The sequence below is a fragment of the Asterias rubens genome, chromosome 15, assembly GCF_902459465.1.
Source record: "Asterias rubens chromosome 15, eAstRub1.3, whole genome shotgun sequence".
In the NCBI taxonomy this organism is placed as follows: domain Eukaryota; kingdom Metazoa; phylum Echinodermata; class Asteroidea; order Forcipulatida; family Asteriidae; genus Asterias; species Asterias rubens.
Window position 1 is genome coordinate 1,854,237 of NC_047076.1, and position 20,871 is coordinate 1,875,107.

General features: G+C 38.9%; 2 protein-coding genes across 4 annotated transcripts; both read left to right on the plus strand.

Moving 5' to 3' along the window:
• Positions 1-2,715: 2,715 nt before the first annotated feature.
• On the plus strand, positions 2,716-11,835 carry LOC117300007. 3 transcript variants are annotated; one of them, XM_033783655.1, is made up of 9 exons: positions 2,716-2,931; positions 3,759-3,955; positions 5,020-5,206; positions 6,402-6,528; positions 7,167-7,269; positions 7,925-8,140; positions 9,220-9,344; positions 9,807-10,064; positions 10,299-11,835. In XM_033783655.1, exons 2-8 carry the CDS (start codon positions 3,790-3,792, stop codon positions 10,044-10,046), a joined length of 1,164 nt encoding a protein of 387 aa, XP_033639546.1. In that variant the 5' UTR covers positions 2,716-2,931; positions 3,759-3,789; the 3' UTR covers positions 10,047-10,064; positions 10,299-11,835. The 3 variants fall into 3 exon arrangements, with proteins under 3 accessions (XP_033639546.1, XP_033639544.1, XP_033639545.1); XM_033783653.1 differs by having other exon boundaries at positions 10,359-11,835; XM_033783654.1 differs by having other exon boundaries at positions 2,716-2,870; positions 10,359-11,835.
• Positions 11,836-13,712: 1,877 nt separating this feature from the next.
• LOC117300350 lies at positions 13,713-20,787 on the plus strand. The gene is made up of 7 exons (XM_033784114.1): positions 13,713-14,050; positions 15,033-15,216; positions 16,242-16,365; positions 17,317-17,419; positions 18,031-18,249; positions 18,689-18,813; positions 19,157-20,787. The coding sequence occupies exons 1-7, from the start codon at positions 13,888-13,890 to the stop codon at positions 19,724-19,726; spliced, it is 1,488 nt and encodes a 495-aa protein (XP_033640005.1). The 5' UTR covers positions 13,713-13,887; the 3' UTR covers positions 19,727-20,787.
• Positions 20,788-20,871: the final 84 nt, after the last annotated feature.

Genomic DNA, 20,871 nt, shown 5'->3' on the forward strand with positions numbered 1-20,871 from the left:
TGAGGCCATTTTTGACTGATGACACGTAAATTGGCGATGAAAAGATAAATGTTAATTGCAGAGTGAACTGTGACGCAAGCGAAGGTATCGCAAATGCTTCTTAATATGCCTGTGCGTGGCGTCCTGCGGTTGTAGGCTACAATTCTCAGAGAAAGTAGAATAATACAATACAATACAAACAATAACACTGTCCAAACGTCCATTTCCACTGTCTTGAAGAGTTTAAAGCTTCATTTATTCTGGTTACTTAAATCATACAATAATACTTCATAATGCAAAGATTTAAATAATACCAAGGGTTGCAATTGCAGAGATCTAGAGGGTTGTAGTTAACCGCCTCAGTACAGTCAACATGAACAATACCTGAGGCAAACAAGGGTAGATAATAATTGAGTGAAGTAAACTGCAATGTAAGTGTTTTTAAGGGGCCATGAAAATACCAAGTGTGTTATAAAGTTAATATTACCAATTTAAATATTTGAAGAAAAAAATTAAAGGATGGAAATTATAAAATAAAAAAGTGTTTGTAATTGAACAAAAAGTGTGACAGGTTTGGATTTATTTTCAGCAAGAGTTAAATTATGTGTACCCACAGTTATCAATGAAACCTTTAAACTCTCACCATAAAATGGGTCACATAATTACAGATGCTGGTTAGATTGTGAACAATTGTTTTCACACCAACCCCGGGAGTTAAACTCACAACATGCATGATATAGCATTCACAACAAGAATTTGTCACAGGTTTTATACAAGCTGCAGTTTTATCATGGCACTGTCATCTTTAGATTCCATTCCAACCTGTGGGTGTAGAAGATAGTCTGATCCCTCTTCTAGAGTCTTTTTGTGAACAAGGACTCTGACATGCATGCCGTGTTTGCCAAAGGTGGCTGCAGCTTAATAAATATCAATTGTTTTAATGTTGGCTTTGTGAAGTCATGAGACAGCTTAATACATTACAATTTGCCTCTGGCAGTACTGAAGCCATTATTAGTGGGCCCTGAACCACCTGACCACAGTGCCAGTCAACTTACTTGTTAATTTAAATCCAAATTTTTGAGATGCAGAGTTTGCAGAGAATCACATTTAAGTGCTCACAATACTTCTTCTTTGATGGCAAGGTTTGAAATGACTTTTCACCCACTTAAACTACAAAATGAGACCTATCAGTATAATGAGTTTAGAATCGTTTAGAATCAAAAATGTATTAATTGGGATAGTTGCCCCCAAAATAATAAAGTTAAATGGTAACAATTTCCAAGTAAAACCAAAAGGATTTATTTTTTGAGGATGCCCAATGCAGAATCTATTTTTGTTGTTGAATAAATCAAACTTATTTGAAAACAAAAATTAAAAAGAAATTATATTCTTTTTTCAAATTCCTACCTTAAGAAGGGTTTCGCTCATGTGACCTAGTCCTTGCTTTTCGAATTACAAACCTACAAAAACTCATAGTCTCATATCATATGATAAAATTATAGGCATAACAAACATACCATTATTACAGTACCAGTAGGGTCTAACAATAAAGCTTACAACTTGATGCTTTATGGTACAGTGTACTAAAAGTATCATTTTTGTAATACATGCACAAAACAAAGCACAAAGTATGTAATTATATTATGCACAGAATCATGTTCGTACAATACGTGTACATCAAACTTGTATAAACTGAACCCTTGATAAAAACATGTTTATGCTAGGACTACTTCTAAGTTCTAGAAACTAGAAGTATGCTAGGACCTACACCAGAACCTTGTCGTACTTGTCATGTCATGATCTACGGTATAACCATGGAGGTAGAAATAGATTTATATTAATAAATATAAACATAAACCACAATTACTTAGTCACTTTTGGTCACTTTAATTTTGAACCATATCAGTGGTAGACCTAAAAAGTTGATGGTGTGAGAAATAAGGAAAAAGTATCATCTGCCACATAAAGTTTTAAAAATGTACAACTACCATGATTGAAAGCTATTCTATTTACGTCCACGTCATTGCTGATCAGTATTACAGATACAATCGAATCAAGACAATGTAACCATTGATGGGCTTTATCCATAGAGCTATATCTAGACTCTATCTAGACCAGGAATAAGAAATGTTTTTATTTTTTGTAAAACAGTCATGACAGTCCTCGATCATCATGACCTTGGCAATGTTTCTCTGTTTTGTAACAGAAAAAATGTCTTACTTTTGTCATGGAGGTCGTCCATGCTTTTGTCGAAGTATTTATCAGCACAAATCGGAGTCACTGGTGGGAAGTTTTGGTTGTTATTTCCGATCCTTCGAGGGTGACTGATGGTTGCGGGAGGGTCACTGATCCGTGTTGCAACTTCTGGCCATTGACCTTGTCAATGTCAGTCTTCCGACGCCCTACAGACGTAGACGGGCAAACCTAAAAACAGTAATTTTATCGCGAAAAAATGTCGCCTTTGGAGTTTGTCTTTAACTACTGTGTCTTGTCACATTCACTTTAGCTAAAGATTACCTTAGTTTGTCTATGCCAGAACTATTTATTCTATCAACCAGCTCTTTCTCGGTCACTCCTGTCACATCCATTTTGCAAACCGATCGATCGTGTACGAACGTTGAACGTTGTTTACTTTTTTGAGCGAGGTGCCAAATTTTTCCCACAGTCCTTTGCGCGCACATGCGCAGTTGTTCAAAATTGCTATCTGCAATAAGGTCTATAGCATGCAGAGCTGATTTCAGCACAGACCGCTTGGTGGTCTATGATGAACTGGGCACGTTTTCCCATCTAGCCCAATTCCCTTCCCATGTGTTGGCTTGGAATTTTGAGGATTAACTTGGGAACTTGAGGAACTGACCACTATTTCTAGACCACCATCCTTCCAGGTTCAGGCAAGTGGTACGATAGGCCTACGGCTGGACAACAGGGACAGCCGAATTTAGATTAGATCAGGTAATTGTTGCAACACACAACACAACGCTATTCGGTATTCCACAGCCACAGTTGAGACAGACAACATCATGGTTCATTCATCCATTCATTTCTTTGATTTCGTCCTCCAGGAATTTTGCTTAGAAACAGAATATTTAAAGTAACCACTGATTAAATCAGTAAGCTAGACCATGATGATAGAGCAAGCGTTTAGACTTTGTTTCAAATTCAATGAAATCATGGAGCAATAAATTCAAAACATTTATTTTGGTATATTGCCCTCACATGACATCATTGGTGTTTCATATTAATATTAACAGTGACAGTTATAAACAGTAGCCATGACATGATTAAAAATTACTTTTGTTTGTGCTCAAGACATTGAGTCAACTCAGGCCCTAAATCGTTTTTAGTAATGATATAAGTATAACTTTTATAAGTATAATTAATGGTTTCAAACGTTAACTGCCGTGTATTCCTAGATAGAGGTTCGTTCCCGCTATCATCTCCACGATAGCGGAAAGAACCTCATAGTTCTAGGAGTAACTGCCGTGGGAAGCAGCACAGCCAGGGGATCACCTTGTCAGCTTCTGGTCAGCTACTACTACTACTAGTACAGTCCTACTAGAACTCCGTCTAGATGTAATGTACTTCACGGGGGAGCCTTTTTAGTTTCTAGAAGCATATTTAATGGAGATGAGGATCTTTCCACCATCAACGGTACAAACCTCTAGGTTCTAGGAGTACCCTTGTGATTTATTAATATGGTATTATTTAAAAACACATTATAGTCCACTTATACTCTAGTTATACAACCATACTCTCAATTTTATTTTCTATTTATCCAGATTTTGAGACGCTACAAATCCACAGTTGAAGATGGGTTGTGGTTGCCAGTCACGTTACTTTGACCAACCGGCAGCAGTAACACCAGAAGGTGTTCGTGTCGGAGCACATTCAAACCTTCCTGTTGATGCTGTGCCATACACCGGACCAAGATATCAATACTGCTTCATTAATGTTAAAGCAAAACTCACAGGACATGGTGAGTAACACCCAGTTCAACCACACACTCTCGAAATGGCCAAGTTGTTACTGAATTAAGTACATGAAAAGTTTGCTGTCTGAAATAGTTAGAGCGACCAGATGTGCTAAAGGTGGACAGAGCGACTTTTGCAGTCATTCTGAACGACTCTGGAGCGCCTTGGTTTTAGACATTTATCGTGTCATGAGCCAACCGAACCTAATGTAAATTTTATGCTAAGTTATGTTTCTGTCTGAAACCAAAATTGATTTGGTTTGGCGGACCTCTGAAGCACCTGTCCGTAACAGGGGCGTAACAGAAATAATTTACATGCATGTACGGGGCAAGTGGGTAGGCAAAGATGTTGAGCGCCCTTGCCCCTGCCCGATTCCAAATTCACTATGTGATGGTAGTCTTGGGCAGTAGAATTTTCCTGAAGTACAGAATCTACACAGTAAAGTAGATACACACACGGTGTTACTGCAACTTGAATATTATACAAATATGGAGTGGCTCAGAGTGGAATGGGAGGAATATTATTGCAAGGTAAAATTTGGACTGTTCCATTTCACGAGGCAAAGCCGAGTGAAATGGAACAGTCCAAATTTTACCGAGCGATAATATTCCTTCCATTGCATGAATTAAAGCCACTCAATATTTGTTTAACATAACTGACACATATAGATCCTTGTCATTTTGATGTATTTTAAGAATATAACATTATGAAAAATCACACAAATTACTGGTTCGGACCGCGTTGCGGCAACAATGCACACAATTAATAGCAATTAGATCACAACCTTTTGCACAGGTGCTCCTTTGTTTTAGCAGCGGCGCGGCGGCACTGTACTGCTCAAAAACATTGGGAACAAGGATGATCCTAACTGTTGAATAGGAAATGCTATTCCCCATGGGCGAATAGGGATGGGAGTAATAGTGAATGTCACATGAAGTAAGTTCCACCAATCAAATGACAAGGATCTGTACGCCAGTTATACAAACATTGATATCTCACCATAGGATGCAATGCAATGCAATGCTTCAAATTCCATGTAATATAACCAACATTTTACCATTCTTTCCAGTTAAGTTTCTATCAGCAGCTCTCATCACAACGAACATCGATAACTACTACCCGACCTTATGCCAGCCGTACGCAGATGGCTTCATCATGAAACAGTTCCAGGCCATACCGTATGTCCAGACCCAGGCTGCTCTTAGCTTCAGTTTAAAAGTGCCATATGAAGCAATGCTGTGTAAGCCTATCAACATGTAAGTTTTAAAGAAACAAAGTCATAAGAGCAAACTCTACCTGGCAAGTAGATTCACACTTGGTGTTATCGCAAACCAAACATGTATTGATACCTCACTATTGATATGCCTCAAATCTCATTATGTAAGTTGTAATCAATCAATCAATCAATCTTGCACCATATCCCGCAGGACGTTGGCTCCACGAATGTTCACTTTCCAAGCTGTAATAGGCAAGAATGCATTCTTTCTTGCCTTTATACAGGCCTGATACTTCAAGGAGGCAATGAAGGCGATTGCCTCCATGCTCCCTGGTCATTGCCTTGGTGCCCTTGAAATGCTGCAGTAGAAATGTTAAGTTTCCTCATAGGGTGCCCTTTACCAAGGAGAAAATGCCTTGGTGCCCTTGCCCTTACATTAATGAGACATACACGCCTGTGTTAGCCTTGCTCAAATTTGAGCATTGTTTTAGTCTTTTTTTTGTCAGCATAGTGACTCTCAACCCTGTTCTTGCTTTGTTATGTATTCTTCATAAGGTATAATGGAATGCTGTGGCTGCACAGTTAACACCTGTCTGAAATGAACTGGACTCAATCAAGCTCTGGTGTTTCTGATCAGCAGAGTGTGGGTTTGAATCCTGGTTGTGTCCTTAGTGAGTCCTGGTTGTGTCCTTAGTGAGTCCTGGTTGTGTCCTTAGTGAGTCCTGGTTGTGTCCTTAGTGAGTCCTGGTTGTGTCCTTAGTGAGTCCTGGTTGTGTCCTTAGTGAGTCCTGGTTGTGTCCTTAGTGAGTCCTGGTTGTGTCCTTAGTGAGTCCTGGTTGTGTCCTTAGTGAGTCCGTGTTGTGTCCTTAGTGAGTCCTGGTTGTGTCCTTAGTGAGTCCTGGTTGTGTCCTTAGTGAGTCCTGGTTGTGTCCTTAGTGAGTCCTGGTTGTGTCCTTAGTGAGTCCTGGTTGTGTCCTTAGTGAGTCCTGGTTGTGTCCTTAGTGAGTCCTGGTTGTGTCCTTAGTGAGTCCGTGTTGTGTCCTTAGTGAGTCCTGGTTGTGTCCTTAGTGAGTCCTGGTTGTGTCCTTAGTGAGTCCTTGTTGTGTGTCCTTGTTGTGTCCTTAGTGAGTCCTGGTTGTGTCCTTAGTGAGTCCTGGTTGTGTCCTTAGTGAGTCCTGGTTGTGTCCTTAGTGAGTCCTGGTTGTGTCCTTATTGCTTTGTTGTGTCATTTTCAGGGCTCCTTCCCATGAGAGATGGCAGCTTAGGGTTGAGAAGAGCTTCTTGCAGACACAACTAACTAACATCAATTACTTCACAGCTAGCCACACTTCACAGTCCGACACATCTGATATTTTTCAAAAGGTATTTTGTCATGCTGAGCAAATAACACCCGTTTCAGACAGGCCTGCCTGAGTTGCTCCGAACCAAATAGATTAAGAGTGACTCTAGGTCGACCCAAGTTTTGGTTTCAGACATGCAAATTTATTGAACACTTACATTGGCTCGGCTCATGACAAGATTAACATCGGAAACCAAGGCGCACCAGAGCCATTTTGAAGGCTGCAACAGCATCTTCTAGCATCCCAGTTGACTGCAGTTGCTCCTTACTGTTTCAGACGTCAAACTTTTTGTGTACTTAATTCAGAATTTAGCTTGGCCCGACTCTGGAAACCTGTCTGAAAGGAACACTGGACTCAATCAAGCTCTGGTGTTTCTGATCAGCAGAGTGTGGGTGCGATTCCTTGTTGTATCCTTATAATGCAAGACGCTTAACCATTATTGCTGTGTCCTTCGAAAAGAGACGTCAAGCCGTTGTTCCTGTGTGTTGTGTAAATACCTCCCCCCTCCAATATGCCTATGCCTCTTCTTGCCCTCCCCAAATGAAAATTTCTGGTGGTGCCACAGCCCATTACAGTACCCCCCCCCCTCCCCTAACCTGCGCCCCCACCTCCTTATCAACAAAAATTGCAAATTCTCTTAATTTCTCTATACTACAACAGATCAACAGTGTGGTTCAGCAAGGTGGACGTTTGATATGTATTGAAATCACCGGTCACCAGCGAGGACCCACCATAAGGCAGCAATACGCAGGGAATATGGGAGGTAAGTGTGTGAGCAAAAAGCATATACTGAAACCTTGTGTAAGACACAATGATGAAATAGCAGGTTTATTATATAATAGTAATAATAATAATAATAAAGAATACTTAATAGAGCGCCGGTATCCGCCTCAGGAAGGCGCTCATGGCGCTTGAGGAGAGAAAGACAAATTAGGACTGAGGATTGTGTGAGTATGCTTCTTTGAACAGGTGAGATTTTAAGTTTGTCTTGAATGTTGTGATGGATGGAGATGATTTGACAGTCGGTGGGAGTTGGTTCCACACCCGGGCTGAGGCTACAGACAAAGACCTATTGCACCAAAGAGTGGAACATCTGGGCTGATGAAGCATCATTGGCTCATTAGAACACAGCCCGGTGTGTGCTGAGGTGTATGGGTGGATGAGGTTGATGAGGTATTCTGGAGCATTGTTGTGAAGAATTTTGAAAATGAGTAGGGCTCGTTTGTACTGAATCCTGTGTGATATTACAAACATCTTCATTCTCAATGAGTAGGGCATCATATCATGACCAAAACAACTTGATCAACCAAACATATCAAAACTCTTAAAAGGAATATAATATTGAAGGAAATTTTACCGTTCGTTACACCTTGCATTATTTTTAAAAAGGAAACTCATATTTTATTTTTGTTCGACAGTCAAAGGTGTCGATCTCTTCTTCAACATGCCGCTCCACCAGAATCCAACATTTTACACTTACCAAGCAGTCAGCGTACCAATTCAGTTTCAAATAACTGGTTGTGGTTCTGCAACCATCAAAGTGTTAACGGACTTCATGGCCCAGTTTGCTGCTTTCCTGCAGAAAGGCTGGAAGCTCGTCGAGATCAACTTTGACTCTTCTACGAGCATGCAGGGTGAGTGTTTTTGTTTAAATTTGACGAATGTTTTAGAGTTTTATTACTTTCAATGGAAATTTGAAAGCTTTTTTTTTTTTTTAGTATCTACCCTTTTGTCTTTCTATGGTTCAGTTTTTGCCTTTCTGTTTCAGACTATAATATACTCTTTCTCTGTTGTACTTAGAACTCCGTTTTACACTGGTATTTTAGATTAGTGTTTTTTTTTTGTGTTTTAAAAAAGGACCAAGCATGCAGTGACAATAAAGTTTTATTAAGGGAATAAAAGGGTAGCGATGAGTTCTTACACGGCCGTTTAAAGCCGGCAGGGTCGAATTGCCGTGTGATAAAGGCCCAAGCCGAAGTCGAGGGCCTTTTTCGCACGGCAATGACCCTGCAAGGTTTTAAACGGACGTTTAAGAACGAGTCACTACTCTTTTATTCCCATTCATAAATGCCCTTTTGTTAGAAAACGTTAAAAAAAAATACAATTACAGACACTTTGACAGTTGAAAATTTGAGGTTGAAATATTTTTTTCAAAAACTTTGTGAAGAGTCTGTTGCGCGTGGGTTGTGTGTACGGGCGCGCGCTTAGAAATAGGTTACGCGCGCGCGCTTAGAAGTAGATTACGCGCTGTTACTAAAAGCTATGAATTGCATTCCGCGTGATAATCTTGTGCGCCTGACACGCGGAAGCCAGCCGGTTATAAACACTGGTCATTATCAACCGTTTAAACACCCCCATGTGACGCGCTCTCCACCAATAGAAGTAGAGAAACTGTCTGGGGTATTTATGAATGTATTGTATTGTATCTCACAAGGGGTTATAGTATTATGAGATTAGCAACTATGTTACAAGAGGTGAAAACAGTCCAAATGCAACAAAAAATGTTGTTGATGGCCTGATGTTTCAACCCTAGCAGAGATTTTCTCCAAGTCTAAAAGCGCATTGATACGGTTTATTGTGAAATGCGCTTTATAAGAATTTGTTGTTATTATTATAATAATTAAATGACTACACTACACAACACATAAACTGGAATAACAAAAAACAATTTATAACATTTTTAATATAAACTCCCCCCTCCTTTTTAATACAGTTCAATTTTTACGAGCAAACTCAACTATGAACTCCATCTGGTTCTTCGAGAAAGAAGTTTCCAAGATCAATTCTGAAGTACCGGAGTGGGAGGGAACGGTCGTCCATTATGAACACAAGATTGCGGTAAGTATGGGTAGTAAGGAGGACCACCAAGTACTCGTTATGCATTCAGCGTTTTGTAGCCGAGCGGATAGGAACACCAGACTCAAGCTCTGGGGTTTCTGTGCAGCCCCCGCCATGTAGCGGTTCGTAATGGCCGACCTACCTAGACTCCGTGCATGAGATAAAAAACAAATATTCCTCAGAAAAATGTTCACCGGGTGGGAGAAAAAAATCTCTGTGTAGCATGGAGTGAAATCACTAAAGGTGGAAAAAGCGCTAAGTACAGAGGTTTTTTCCAGTGGCGATGGGGGTCTGCGGATCTCCTCTCCCGGCCAAGTACCCGGTCCGATCCCGCCCGAACGTTCACAGGACATAGAAAACAAACCCGGCGAGGAACCCTTGGGTCGGGGACTACTTGGGTGCGCTGGTCTGGGTGGCAGGGGACTAAAAATAGTGTCATAATTTTCTCTTTTTTTTCTTTAGACAACGTGTGGTGGCACCAGAGCAGCAACCAACTGGGATCCAATCTTGGTTGAAATGGGCCAGAGAGGCTGGGAACTGGCTTGCCTGTTAGAGTCTCCAGAAATATATCGGACTGGATGCATTACAGCTGGTATAAAAGTCATCATGTTCTTCCAGCGACCCATTATGCGTCCGGTTGGAGGGACAGCGGGTTTCTCTGCAGCACCGCCCCCACCTTATCCCGAAGAGTCGTCTTTATAAAGGAACATTACAGAATTGGTAAGAAAAATACTTGTCTAAGATCACAGGTTTACATAAAACTTACACGGTCTAATGATGATGAAAGTAGAAAACATCTGAAATGTTATATATTTGTTTATTGAGAAATAAATAAAACTAGTTTCCCGTTTGGAGTTAATTGTCCAGTGGGTGTTTTATTGATAAATTTATTGATAAATATCAATGTCATACAAAATGTGTAATTCTTTTTTAAACTATTTTCTCATGACCCAGATGTTTATATTTGGAAGAAATGGGAGTGTTTACGTTTTTTGTTACGTTGATACTCGGCAGAATCCTTGAGTGAGGACGTAAGGTCAAGGGTGCTTGATTGTTGATGCAGTGCAGATCGGACACAAAAGTGCTAACAGAGAAACAAAACTCGGGAAGAAACTCGGGAAGATCAATCTGGAATTGGAATACACAATATCAGACCATGACTGACAGAATCGCTTCTCATTTCCAAATTACTTCAAAGAGAAATGTTTCTTAAGGGCGTGTGGGTTCGGGAGTCATGACACTTGTGTCCTTAAGCAAGACACTTAACTACTGCTTCGTCCTTCAGATGGGATGTAAAGCTGTAGGTCCCATGTTTTGTTATAAAAACTATCAACACTTATCGTAATAAGAAGGGGTTCGTCTCGTGTTGTGCAGTGCGACTATCTTCAATTATGAAGGCTGCTCTTAAAAGGAAGAAGAAGAAGTGTGCTATGATCTTGATGATTTCTGGATACGACCGGAAATTGATTTAATTTTCACTGCGCACTGAGGAGCGTATGGCGTTATGTTTAATATTGATCTTGATGGAATAGTGCCTTCTAAATTGTAATTGTTATGTTATGTTTTTATTAGTTGAGGGTAACACCATGATTGAGTTTCCGTTGTTTGACCTCAGCATTGCCAGCAAGGGTCCTATTAGTATGACATAAACGATGGATGTACTTTAATAAATTCAAAAAGCACAAAGTGTTAAAATACTTTTTAGATCAAAACCCACTGAATTTGTTATGTGCCCAACTGGCCACTATAAAAATCATTTTATTGTTTTGATTGATAATTTTCCTTAATGTAAATATCTCTCTACCTTTGTAACTATTCAAAATAGGTATTCATTTTAAATGTCAGATTCATTCTTTGAATAAAATGTTTTAATAAATTATTTGAGTTTCCTCTGAAATAGCACAACTGATGAGGTGCCTCCTTGTAGTTTATTTCAATGTGATTGAACAAATCTCTGAAATATTTGAACAGGTGAATGTTGATGTATTCATTTTGTGATGAAAAACACTCATATGTTTAAAAGCCCGGTTTATATTTATTGCGACTGTGGTACAAATTTTGACGTCACAGCTCCATTTTTTGCTGCGAATATTTCGCAGGAGTTGAGCTCAAGTCAACTCTTCCAATTTTTGCGAATTTGTGACGTCAAAGTTTTTATCGCAGGAAGTATGAATGGACGTCTCCTAATGAGTTGCAGTATTGTGTTTTCTAGTATTTCTTAGGTATACCAGCATAGTTTGCTACATTGCAACATTGATGATAGGTTTTAGTTCGTGCGCATTATTATAAATGTCTTTATATAATTATTATTATCATAGTTTCCATAGGGTAAACTGTATTTAGCTTGTGATATAAATGGAAAATAACTAAGTTTATGGATGACTCTCCTAGAGTAATGCATGTCCTAGTATTTCTTATATTTAAACAGCTACCTGAGCGGAATGTTTTCAACGGAAATTGTATTATAACTTGTTTATAATGCACTTGTTCACCATTTTAATGTAATTTTGATATGTGTACACTTCTAAATTTTTCGTAATTATCGATTAAAAAATCAGGCCCCAACCAAAAGGTTTTGGAAAACTAAAAACCTTCTGCCGTTGAGAGCGCGCGTCAAAGGACAATGCCGCTGACGTCATGGGAGCTTGCTTTGTTATGCCTCAACGCTGCAACAAAGCGGCTTTACAAATTAGAGCTCCCAGAGATGACGTTTTGAGAGTGATTACGTAACAGGGCTTTTCGCAAATCTCACAGAAAAGCCCTGGATAAGGGCATTCAAAATGATTGTTTTTTACACAATTGAAATCTTTTTATAGTCATATGACTCGATTTCCCTATTCTTTGAAAACATTTTAAGTGAATTTCAGCAAAGTTTACGACTTGACATATTCGTTCAAGCAGGTCTTTAATGGCGTTTATGTGTGTAGTTATATTGAAGCATTGATAATAAGCTGTAGTTTACAGAGTTTTGTCTTAACTTCGTGCCTATTACATTGTACCTTGTCAACCTTTGAAAAAATGAAATTTTATTTTTATTTGAGTTATATCAAATCTTTCCACATATTTTATGAACTACTGCTTATAAATACGTGTGGATAATTATATGATTGGTGCTTTCAGATTTGTGTACTAATTAAGTTTTTAAAGACAGTGGACACTATTGGTAATTGTCAAAGACCAGTCTTCTCACTTGGTGTATCTCAACATATGCATAAAATGTGAAAGTTTGAGCTCAATTGGTCGCCGAATTTGCGAGATGATTATGAAAGAAAAAACACCCTTGTCACACGAAGTTGTGTGCTTTCAGATGCTTGATTTCGAGACCTCAAATTCTAAATCTGAGGTCTTGAAATCAAATTTGTGGAAAATTACTTCTTTCTCGAAAACTACTTTACTTCAGAGGGAGCTATTTCTCACAATGTTTCTTACTATCAACAGCTCCCAATTACTTGTTACCAAATAAGGTTTTATGCTAATAATTATGTTGAGTAATTACCACTAGTGTCCACTGCCTTTAAAGTTTAATGTGGTTCATGTTTTTTATGTAATCATGTATACATAGTCATGATAAAACTATAATTACAACTCATTTTTTTTTTCTCTAAATAAAACTTGTTACTATGCTATATAACTAATGCGAATTTGTTTTCTTTGCTTTGTTGATCATTTATTAATGAATACAACTTGAATTGTATTTTTCTTATTAATTTTGGAAGACGGGAAAATTTACAGTAGTTGTTTAGGTGGTCCCTGCCCTGTTGCTTCCCATGTTGTATCCTAAACTAACTGGGTTTGGTCCCTGGGAATTTCAGGGCCTCTGACTGGCACCTTGAAATAATAGTAAAGTACAAAATAGGGAGACGCTAGCCAAGTATAGCTCTATTGGTAGAGCACCGGTACGTTTCTGGAGGCAGTCGTAGCTTCTAATTCCACGTGAGTCAATTAGTTTTGTTCAGCCCAAATCAACAAAAATTTCAATGTCAAAAACATTCGGTACTGGCAGGTCAACAGTGCCTTTTGTTTTAGTTGTTATGCAAGAGTGAAGTTGGGGATAAAATGGTATATTTATTTTTTGTTTTCATAATAGTCTAAATCTGAATAATCATAGTAATCAAATCATCCAAATGGGAACACCACAAACTGTGAGGGATTTCCCATTGTTTTTTCTCCAACTGAAGTGTACACACACAATTAACAATTAATAATAATAATAACAATAAATAAAGGGGCAGACGATACAATTATTTTGTTGTTTTAGCGCCCTCTACCGGCAGCTTTCGTTTTGCCTAACTAGCCAGGCGCCACTAAAAGGTAACTGGTAGTCGCGACCTCTTTGACCTCAATATCATTGATAAGAAGGTAACGAGGAGTGGTTACCTTTTAGCTGCACAATGTCGAGAGAAGAGTTCTGTCAGTGTCGTCAGAGACAGAAGTAATGTCAGAGATAAAACGATGGTACAATTCTTTCTAGATCGAGATTAACGGTAACCAAATCATCCCAAATCAACTGATCAATCAACCTGACTGAGGCACCTGTTTCAACATGGGTAACCAACACTCTCAACAATATGGACAAGCAGGAGGAATAACCCAGCAAGGGGTTCGAGTTGGAGCCCATTCGAACATCCCAAATGACGCAGTGCCATATCAAGGGCCTCGACATCAGTACTGCTTCATCAATGTCGAAGCAACGCTGTCTACACAAGGTCAGTTCAGTATTTATGGAGTCAGAAAAGCGCAGAGTCAGTGTGGCTGTAGTGTACTTCTAGAAACTAAGGCCTCACAGGGGAGCCTTATAAATAGTTTCTAGAAGTAGTTGTAGTGTAGGGGACGGCAGCTAGCTCTGGTATGATATAATTATTACAATTTACAAAGGAGTTTAAATTTTTAAACTAAAAAAGCCGACAAACATTACAACCCGGAAGTAAATTACTTATGGACCCACACCTGTGACCTTTTGTTGACCTAAAAAAACTCAGTGATTTTGGAGTTAATTAAGGGCGGATAAACTGGTGGCGACGTGCGGGAAATTATCCAAAAGGAGACCCAGCAAAGTCTGATGTGCATGGATGGTGGTGGGGCTGTACTTCCTTTTTTATCTGCAAGAAGGACCCGAATAGAAATGTAAGTTATTGAGGGTTTTTTTCTTTTGGGGCTATGATAACTTTCTGTCTCCTTGGTCTTGGAAAAGTTTGTGTGGTATTTCTATCTGGTGTTCCTTTTGGTTTATCATATTTCGTTGTATTTTCTCCTGTCGTTGTGCTGTATTTTTATCTGAATAAATTTGTTCAATCAATCAACTTGCCTGAGGCCAAGGCTGTTGAACAATTACTTTTGTTACTAAGTTCAAAAAGTGGTGGTTAGATTCTTCTTATTAAATTAATGTCACTTCCTAATTAGGTAAATTATCCAATCCAATTATTCAGCAAAAGAAAGGTTTCAACAAACTTTTTGTCAGTGAAGTTTGAAGCTTTGCATGGTGTGAAGGACAAGAATAAACTAGAAAAGAAAAAACAACAATTATTGCGTGATTGTAAGCCTACCAGGAAATTTATTTGGCCTTCAAGAAAGACTCTAGGGTCGTAACGTCGGGCCGTTTAGTATTTTTTCATTTATGCCATAGGTTCTTTTAGCTGGTATTAAAAGCAGTGTACAACAGCTAATCATATTTTTCTCAATCTTTTCCAGCGTCATTTTTATCGGCAGCAATCATCTCTACGAATATCGATGCCTACTACCCCATCATATGCCAACCTTACGCGGATGGCTTCATCCTTAAACAGTTCCAGTCAATTCCTGGGGTGCAACGACAGAAAGGGTTTGGCTTTAGTATGGCCATGCCCTTCCAGGCAATCTTGTGTAAGCCACTCACGTAAGTAGAAAGTTGTAATGTTCAATTCTTAAAGAGTTTTCTTACATTTTTGGCAACAACTTTTGCAACTTTATTCACAGTTGTCCTAGGTCAAGTGTAGATATATTGTACTTTCTTTTGTATTTGTATTTACTTTTTGCTTTTACAGCGCCATGAGCGTCATGCCTGACAGACCTGAGCTCTCTATAAGAGGCCACTATTACTATTATTATTTAAGTGAAAACAAACATGTATAGTGTCGCGGCTCCTGAAAAAAAGGAAGCAGGATGAGCTTTTTATTTTTATTTTAGCAAAACAATCCAGAAATAGGAATTAAATTGTATTAACCCTTTTTTAGAGACAATCTTGGTCACAAGCGGCTTATACCAAAACGCCCATAGCTGGCTGCAAATGGCCGCACAGTTTGACCTACTTCCATTCCTTTATAAAGGTCAAATAAAGGTCTTGTCCAGATAGAAATTTTCCAATGTAATACGTTAACACAGTATCCCAATTTCTAAACACAAAATGAATTTTCCTGTTTCAAGTTATTTCTGTTGAAATATTTACTGACCAAATTTGATTAAAGGAACACGTTGCCTTGGATCGGTCGAGTTGGTCTTTGAAAAGCGTTTGTAACCGCTTGTTATAAAATGCATATGATTAGAAAGGTATTTTAAAAGTAGAAGATAATGATCCACACAAGTATTACTGGAAATTGCGTGGTTTTCCTTTTACCTCGTCGACTAACACTGTCGGCCATTTATAGGAGTCAAATTTTTGACTTCCATAAATGGCCGACTGTGTTAGTTTGCAAGGTAAAAGGAAAACCAAGCAATTTCAAATGCACAACATTAGCAAAATGAGTGCTTTATACACAAATGAATAGTCGTAAAGGGATAAATTTACTTGTTAACAAAATGATAATGTTGTAACATTCCACACAAATTTAATAATGTGTAATATGTAAATGTAATATTTTCTTTCATTTGTAAATACAAATTTAATTATGATTTTATAACTTTTCTTTGTTGTGTATTCTTCAGGGCTCCATCCCATGAGAGATGGCAGCTTAGGGTTGAGAAGAGCTTTCTACAAACCCAACAAGTTCTTCAGTTTTTCAGTTCCAGCTCAACTTCAGTTGCCGACACTTCTGACATTTTTCAGAAGGTATGTTTGAGGGTTCCCTCTTGATGCCATTTTTGTTTTTCTTTGTAATAAACTTTTGTTTTAAAGGCGCTGGACACCTTTGGTAAAGGGTATTCTCACTAGTGCTGGGCGAATAGTGAAATTTTGGTATTCGGTTACCGCTGGCCAACTATCCAAAATTAACCGGATATTCGAATAGTTTTTTTCGCCGCTAGAGGGCGCTATTTAAAAAAAGAATTGCCGCTAGAGGGCGCCGTTCTTTTGTGAATGAGATCTTATGAGTGGTTTATATTAGTTTTAGACAGTGTCACTCGGTTCATTCATAAAAATAACCGGATCTAATTTAAAGATGGCGATTTGCTTTTTCTTTTGATCGTGATTGACTCTACGTGAAGGAAAACTTTCGTAATCTTTGAACAAATTACATCAGAAATGTCATTGTTGTAACTCTTCACGGAGGTGAGCATAGTTAGATACTTAATTTATGCTGTTTTATGCTGTCTTAATAGAAGTTTCATAAGGATTCAGACAAAACATTCCTATCAGTTGTCGCCCGACGTCCGCGGATATTCGGATATTAAAGAATATCCAGTTACTTGGTTGTAATTACACACTATCCGGTTTATAAATAGGTATTCGCGCCCATTGCGGATATCCGGTTAAGAAAAAAAAGGGGTAACCTCGGTAGTCTAGTTGGTAAGACACTGCTCTAGAATTGCAAGGGTCGTGGGTTCGAATCCCACCCGAGTAACATGCCTGTGATATTTGTTTTCACAGGACTCGGGAAAGTACTGAGTATACAGTGCTAACACACATCGGTGTATGGGTAAAAACCAAAATTAATATTCTTTATCCCCGATGCAAATTTAACATCTATTCTGCTTGCTTCAGGAGAGTGGTCGTTGTACCGGCAAGTATACAGTCAATATTTACCGTAACAAAACCACTATCTTGAATTTTATATTTTTGTAGATAAACAGTGTGACAGCTCAGGGAGGCCGTTTGATATGTATTGAAATCACTGGTCACGAGCGAGGGCCCAGCTTTGGACAGTCATTCTCAGGATACCAGGGACGTAAGTGTGCAGAGTAACTGCAATTTATCAATTTTTGTTTTTAATTCCTGGATATGAGTGAAGGAAGCTTGCATACTTTGACCATAACTCTTTAAAACCCTTAAAGACACTGGACACTATTGGTAATTGTCAAAGACCAGTCTTCTCACTTGGTGTATCTCAGCATATGCATAAAATAACAAACCTGTGAAAATTTGAGCTCAATTGGTAGTTGATTTTGCGAGATAATAATGAAAGAAAAAACACCCTTGTCACACGAAGTTGTGTGCTTTCCAATGCTTGATTTCGAGTCCTCAAATTCTAATTCTGAGGTCTCGAAATCAAATTCATGGAAAATTACCTCTTTCTCAAAAACTATGTTACTTTAGAGGGAGCCGTTTCTCACAATGTTTTATACTATTACAGCTGTCCATTACTCGTTACAAAGTAAGGTTTTATGCTAATAATTATTTTGAGTAATTACCAAGAGTGTCCACTGCCATGTTAAGTGAGCGCTTGTTATGCTAAGTCATGGCACATTTCAACCATTTCACTGACGAGTGTCCAGTGGCTTTTTAAGGGTTTGTTAAAAAACTGTTAAAAAAACATTTCAATATCTATTTTGTCAACAGTGAAAGGCGTTGACCTCTTCTTCAACATGCCTCTACATCCCAATCCCACCATCTATGTGTACCAAGCGGTCAGCGTGCCAATTCAGTTCCAGTTAATGGGAGGATTTGGTCAAACTCAAATCAGGGTCTTGACCGACTTCATGGGACAGTTTTCCGCTTACCTGCAAAAAGGCTGGAAGCTTGTTGAGGTCAACTTTGACACGTCTCAAACCACACAGGGTGAGTGTTGTAATAGCCATTTTCAGGTATGGTGGACACAATACTTTGACACTATCAAAGGCAGTGGACACTATTGGTAATTACCCAAAATAGTTACCTTACGTGGTAATGAGTAATGGGGAGGGGTTTGTAGTATCAAACATTGTGAGAAACGGCTCTCTCTGAAGTGATGTAGTTTTGTAGAAAGAAGTAATTTTCCACGAATTTGATTTCGAGACCTCGGATTAAGAATTTGAGGTCTCAAAATCAAGCAACGGAAAGCACACAACTTCGTGTGTCAAGGGTGTTTTTTTCTTTCATTATTATCTCGCAACTTTGACAACCAATCGAGCTCAAATTCTAGGTCTAGGCCTAGGTCTGTGGCAGTGATAAGAACAATATACTTTGCAACTATCAACTTGTTTTTACAATGTCTAACTATTTTCTCTTTTGAACACAGCTGGATTTTTCCAGGCTCGCTCAAGTATGAACTCCATCTGGTTCTTTGAGAAAGAAGCTTCTAAGATCAACAGTCAAGTACCAGAATGGGAAGGGACGATCATCGAGTATGAGCATAAAGTGTCGGTAAGTAGCTTAGTTACAACGTCAATCATTTTGGCTGCTTATTCGTTAAATTTTTGCTACAACTTCAAGAACTGTTTTTAATCTTTCTGCAACAACTAGTTAATGGATCTGCCTACTGCCAAATTCTGCGCTTACGATCACCATTCTCCACTTGCCGGCAAGCCCCGAATTTCTGCGTTAGATGCAGGATGCCTAGTAATAGTGCTTGGAGTATGCACGTGCTCAGCCAAAATCCCCCTGCCTCCCAGCGTCAGTATTTCCCCTTTTAAAAATGTTAATAATTGTGAACTGTTCCTTAGTGTTTTCTTAAAATAACCAAGAAATGTTTCTTCTTGATTTTTAGGCATCATTTGGCGGTACCAGAGCCAAGACTAATTGGGATCCGATTATGATTGACATGGGCCAGCGAGGCTGGGAAATAGCTTGCCTTGTTGAGTCACCAGAAGTCTACCAGACAGGATTCACTTCATCTGGCATGAAGGTCTTGATGTTCTTCCAGCGTCGCATCATACGCCCTTCTGGGGCTGGGGGTTTTGTTGCGCCACAGGGTGGTCATGTACCCCAGCCCAGTGGGTACCATCAACCCACTGGCGCACACCCTCCACCCACTAGTGGGTACCCTCAACCCACTGGCGGGTATCCTCAACCTACTGGCGTACACCCTCCACCCACTAGTGGTTACCCTCAACCCACTAGTGGGTACCCTCAACCCACTAGTGGGTACCCTCAACCCACTAGCGGGTACCCTCAACCCACTAGCGGGTACCCTCAACCCACTAGCGGGTACCCTCAACCCACTAGCGGGTACCCTCAACCCACTAGCGGGTATCCTCAACCCGCTGGATGTCCACCTCCATCATACCCTGGTTATCCTCATCAGGCACCACAAGGTGTGCCTGCTCCAAAGAAGTAAACCTGTGGGTCATGTTCCCTGTTCGCAAAAATGCAAATGCTCATTCTACACTAAGGTGGCCTGACCATTATCTTATTTGAATCTCAGGAATTCTTAAGAAGATTTTAGAAGGGGCAAGGGTACTCCTCTTTTTTCAGGGGAAAGAGCGTGTTAAAATAGGAACATTGGGGATACCCTGTGCCCTGTATCGGGCATGGTATAAAGAGTCTTAATTCGGTAACACTGATTTGAGTGGAAGAAAAACATAATGGCCAATTTATTGACTGAAACAAGTTTTCATTTTTTTTTTTTTTTTTTTTTTTTTTTTTTTTTATATACTTTTCTTAATGGTATTACTGAAATGTAACCAGATGATGTTCAATTTGTCTAAGCCAAAAAATATAAAACAAATCATTGAGTGACTTATGGGCTCCAAGTAAAACTAAATTCCTGATCCACTGACTGAAACAAGTTTTCATTTGTTCTTAATTTGAAATTTTGTTTTTATACTTTCTTAATAGTAATACTGAAATGTAGGCAAAGGGAGTTAAAGTTGTCAGAGCAAAAATTATCCATCAAGTCATTGTGTGACTTTGACTACTGTGGCTATAATAATGGCTTCAGAAGGACTGTAAGAAGATGTCTCATCTTGCCATATAGCTGAGGCTGAGTGACTTATGGCTGCGGCTTATGGCATAAGCACCGATGTTGATGTTGGTAAAACAGTAATCATACCATTGCCACAGCCATTATAGTTGTTATTTCATTTATCCAGCTGCAAATATACCTGCCCAACTTATGGGCATTTAGTTTGAAATTATATTATTAAACAAAAAATTTATAAAATGGAAGTTCCATCCTCTTCATTATTAGTAACAACAATCTGATTAGTGGATTTATAAAGGCTGAATATTGAACAACTTACTTTTAAAACAATGCTAAGCATCTATAGTTTACCAAATTCACCTAAACATCGTCAACGTAAAGATCATATGGCACGATCTTCTTGAAGTATTAAAGGAACACTGCGCCTTGGATCGGTCGAGTTGGTCTTTGAAAAGCGTATGTAACCATTTGTTATAGAAGGCAAATGATTAGAAAGATATTTTAAAAGTAGAATATAATGATCTACACAAGTATCACTCGAAATTGCGTGGTTTTCCTTT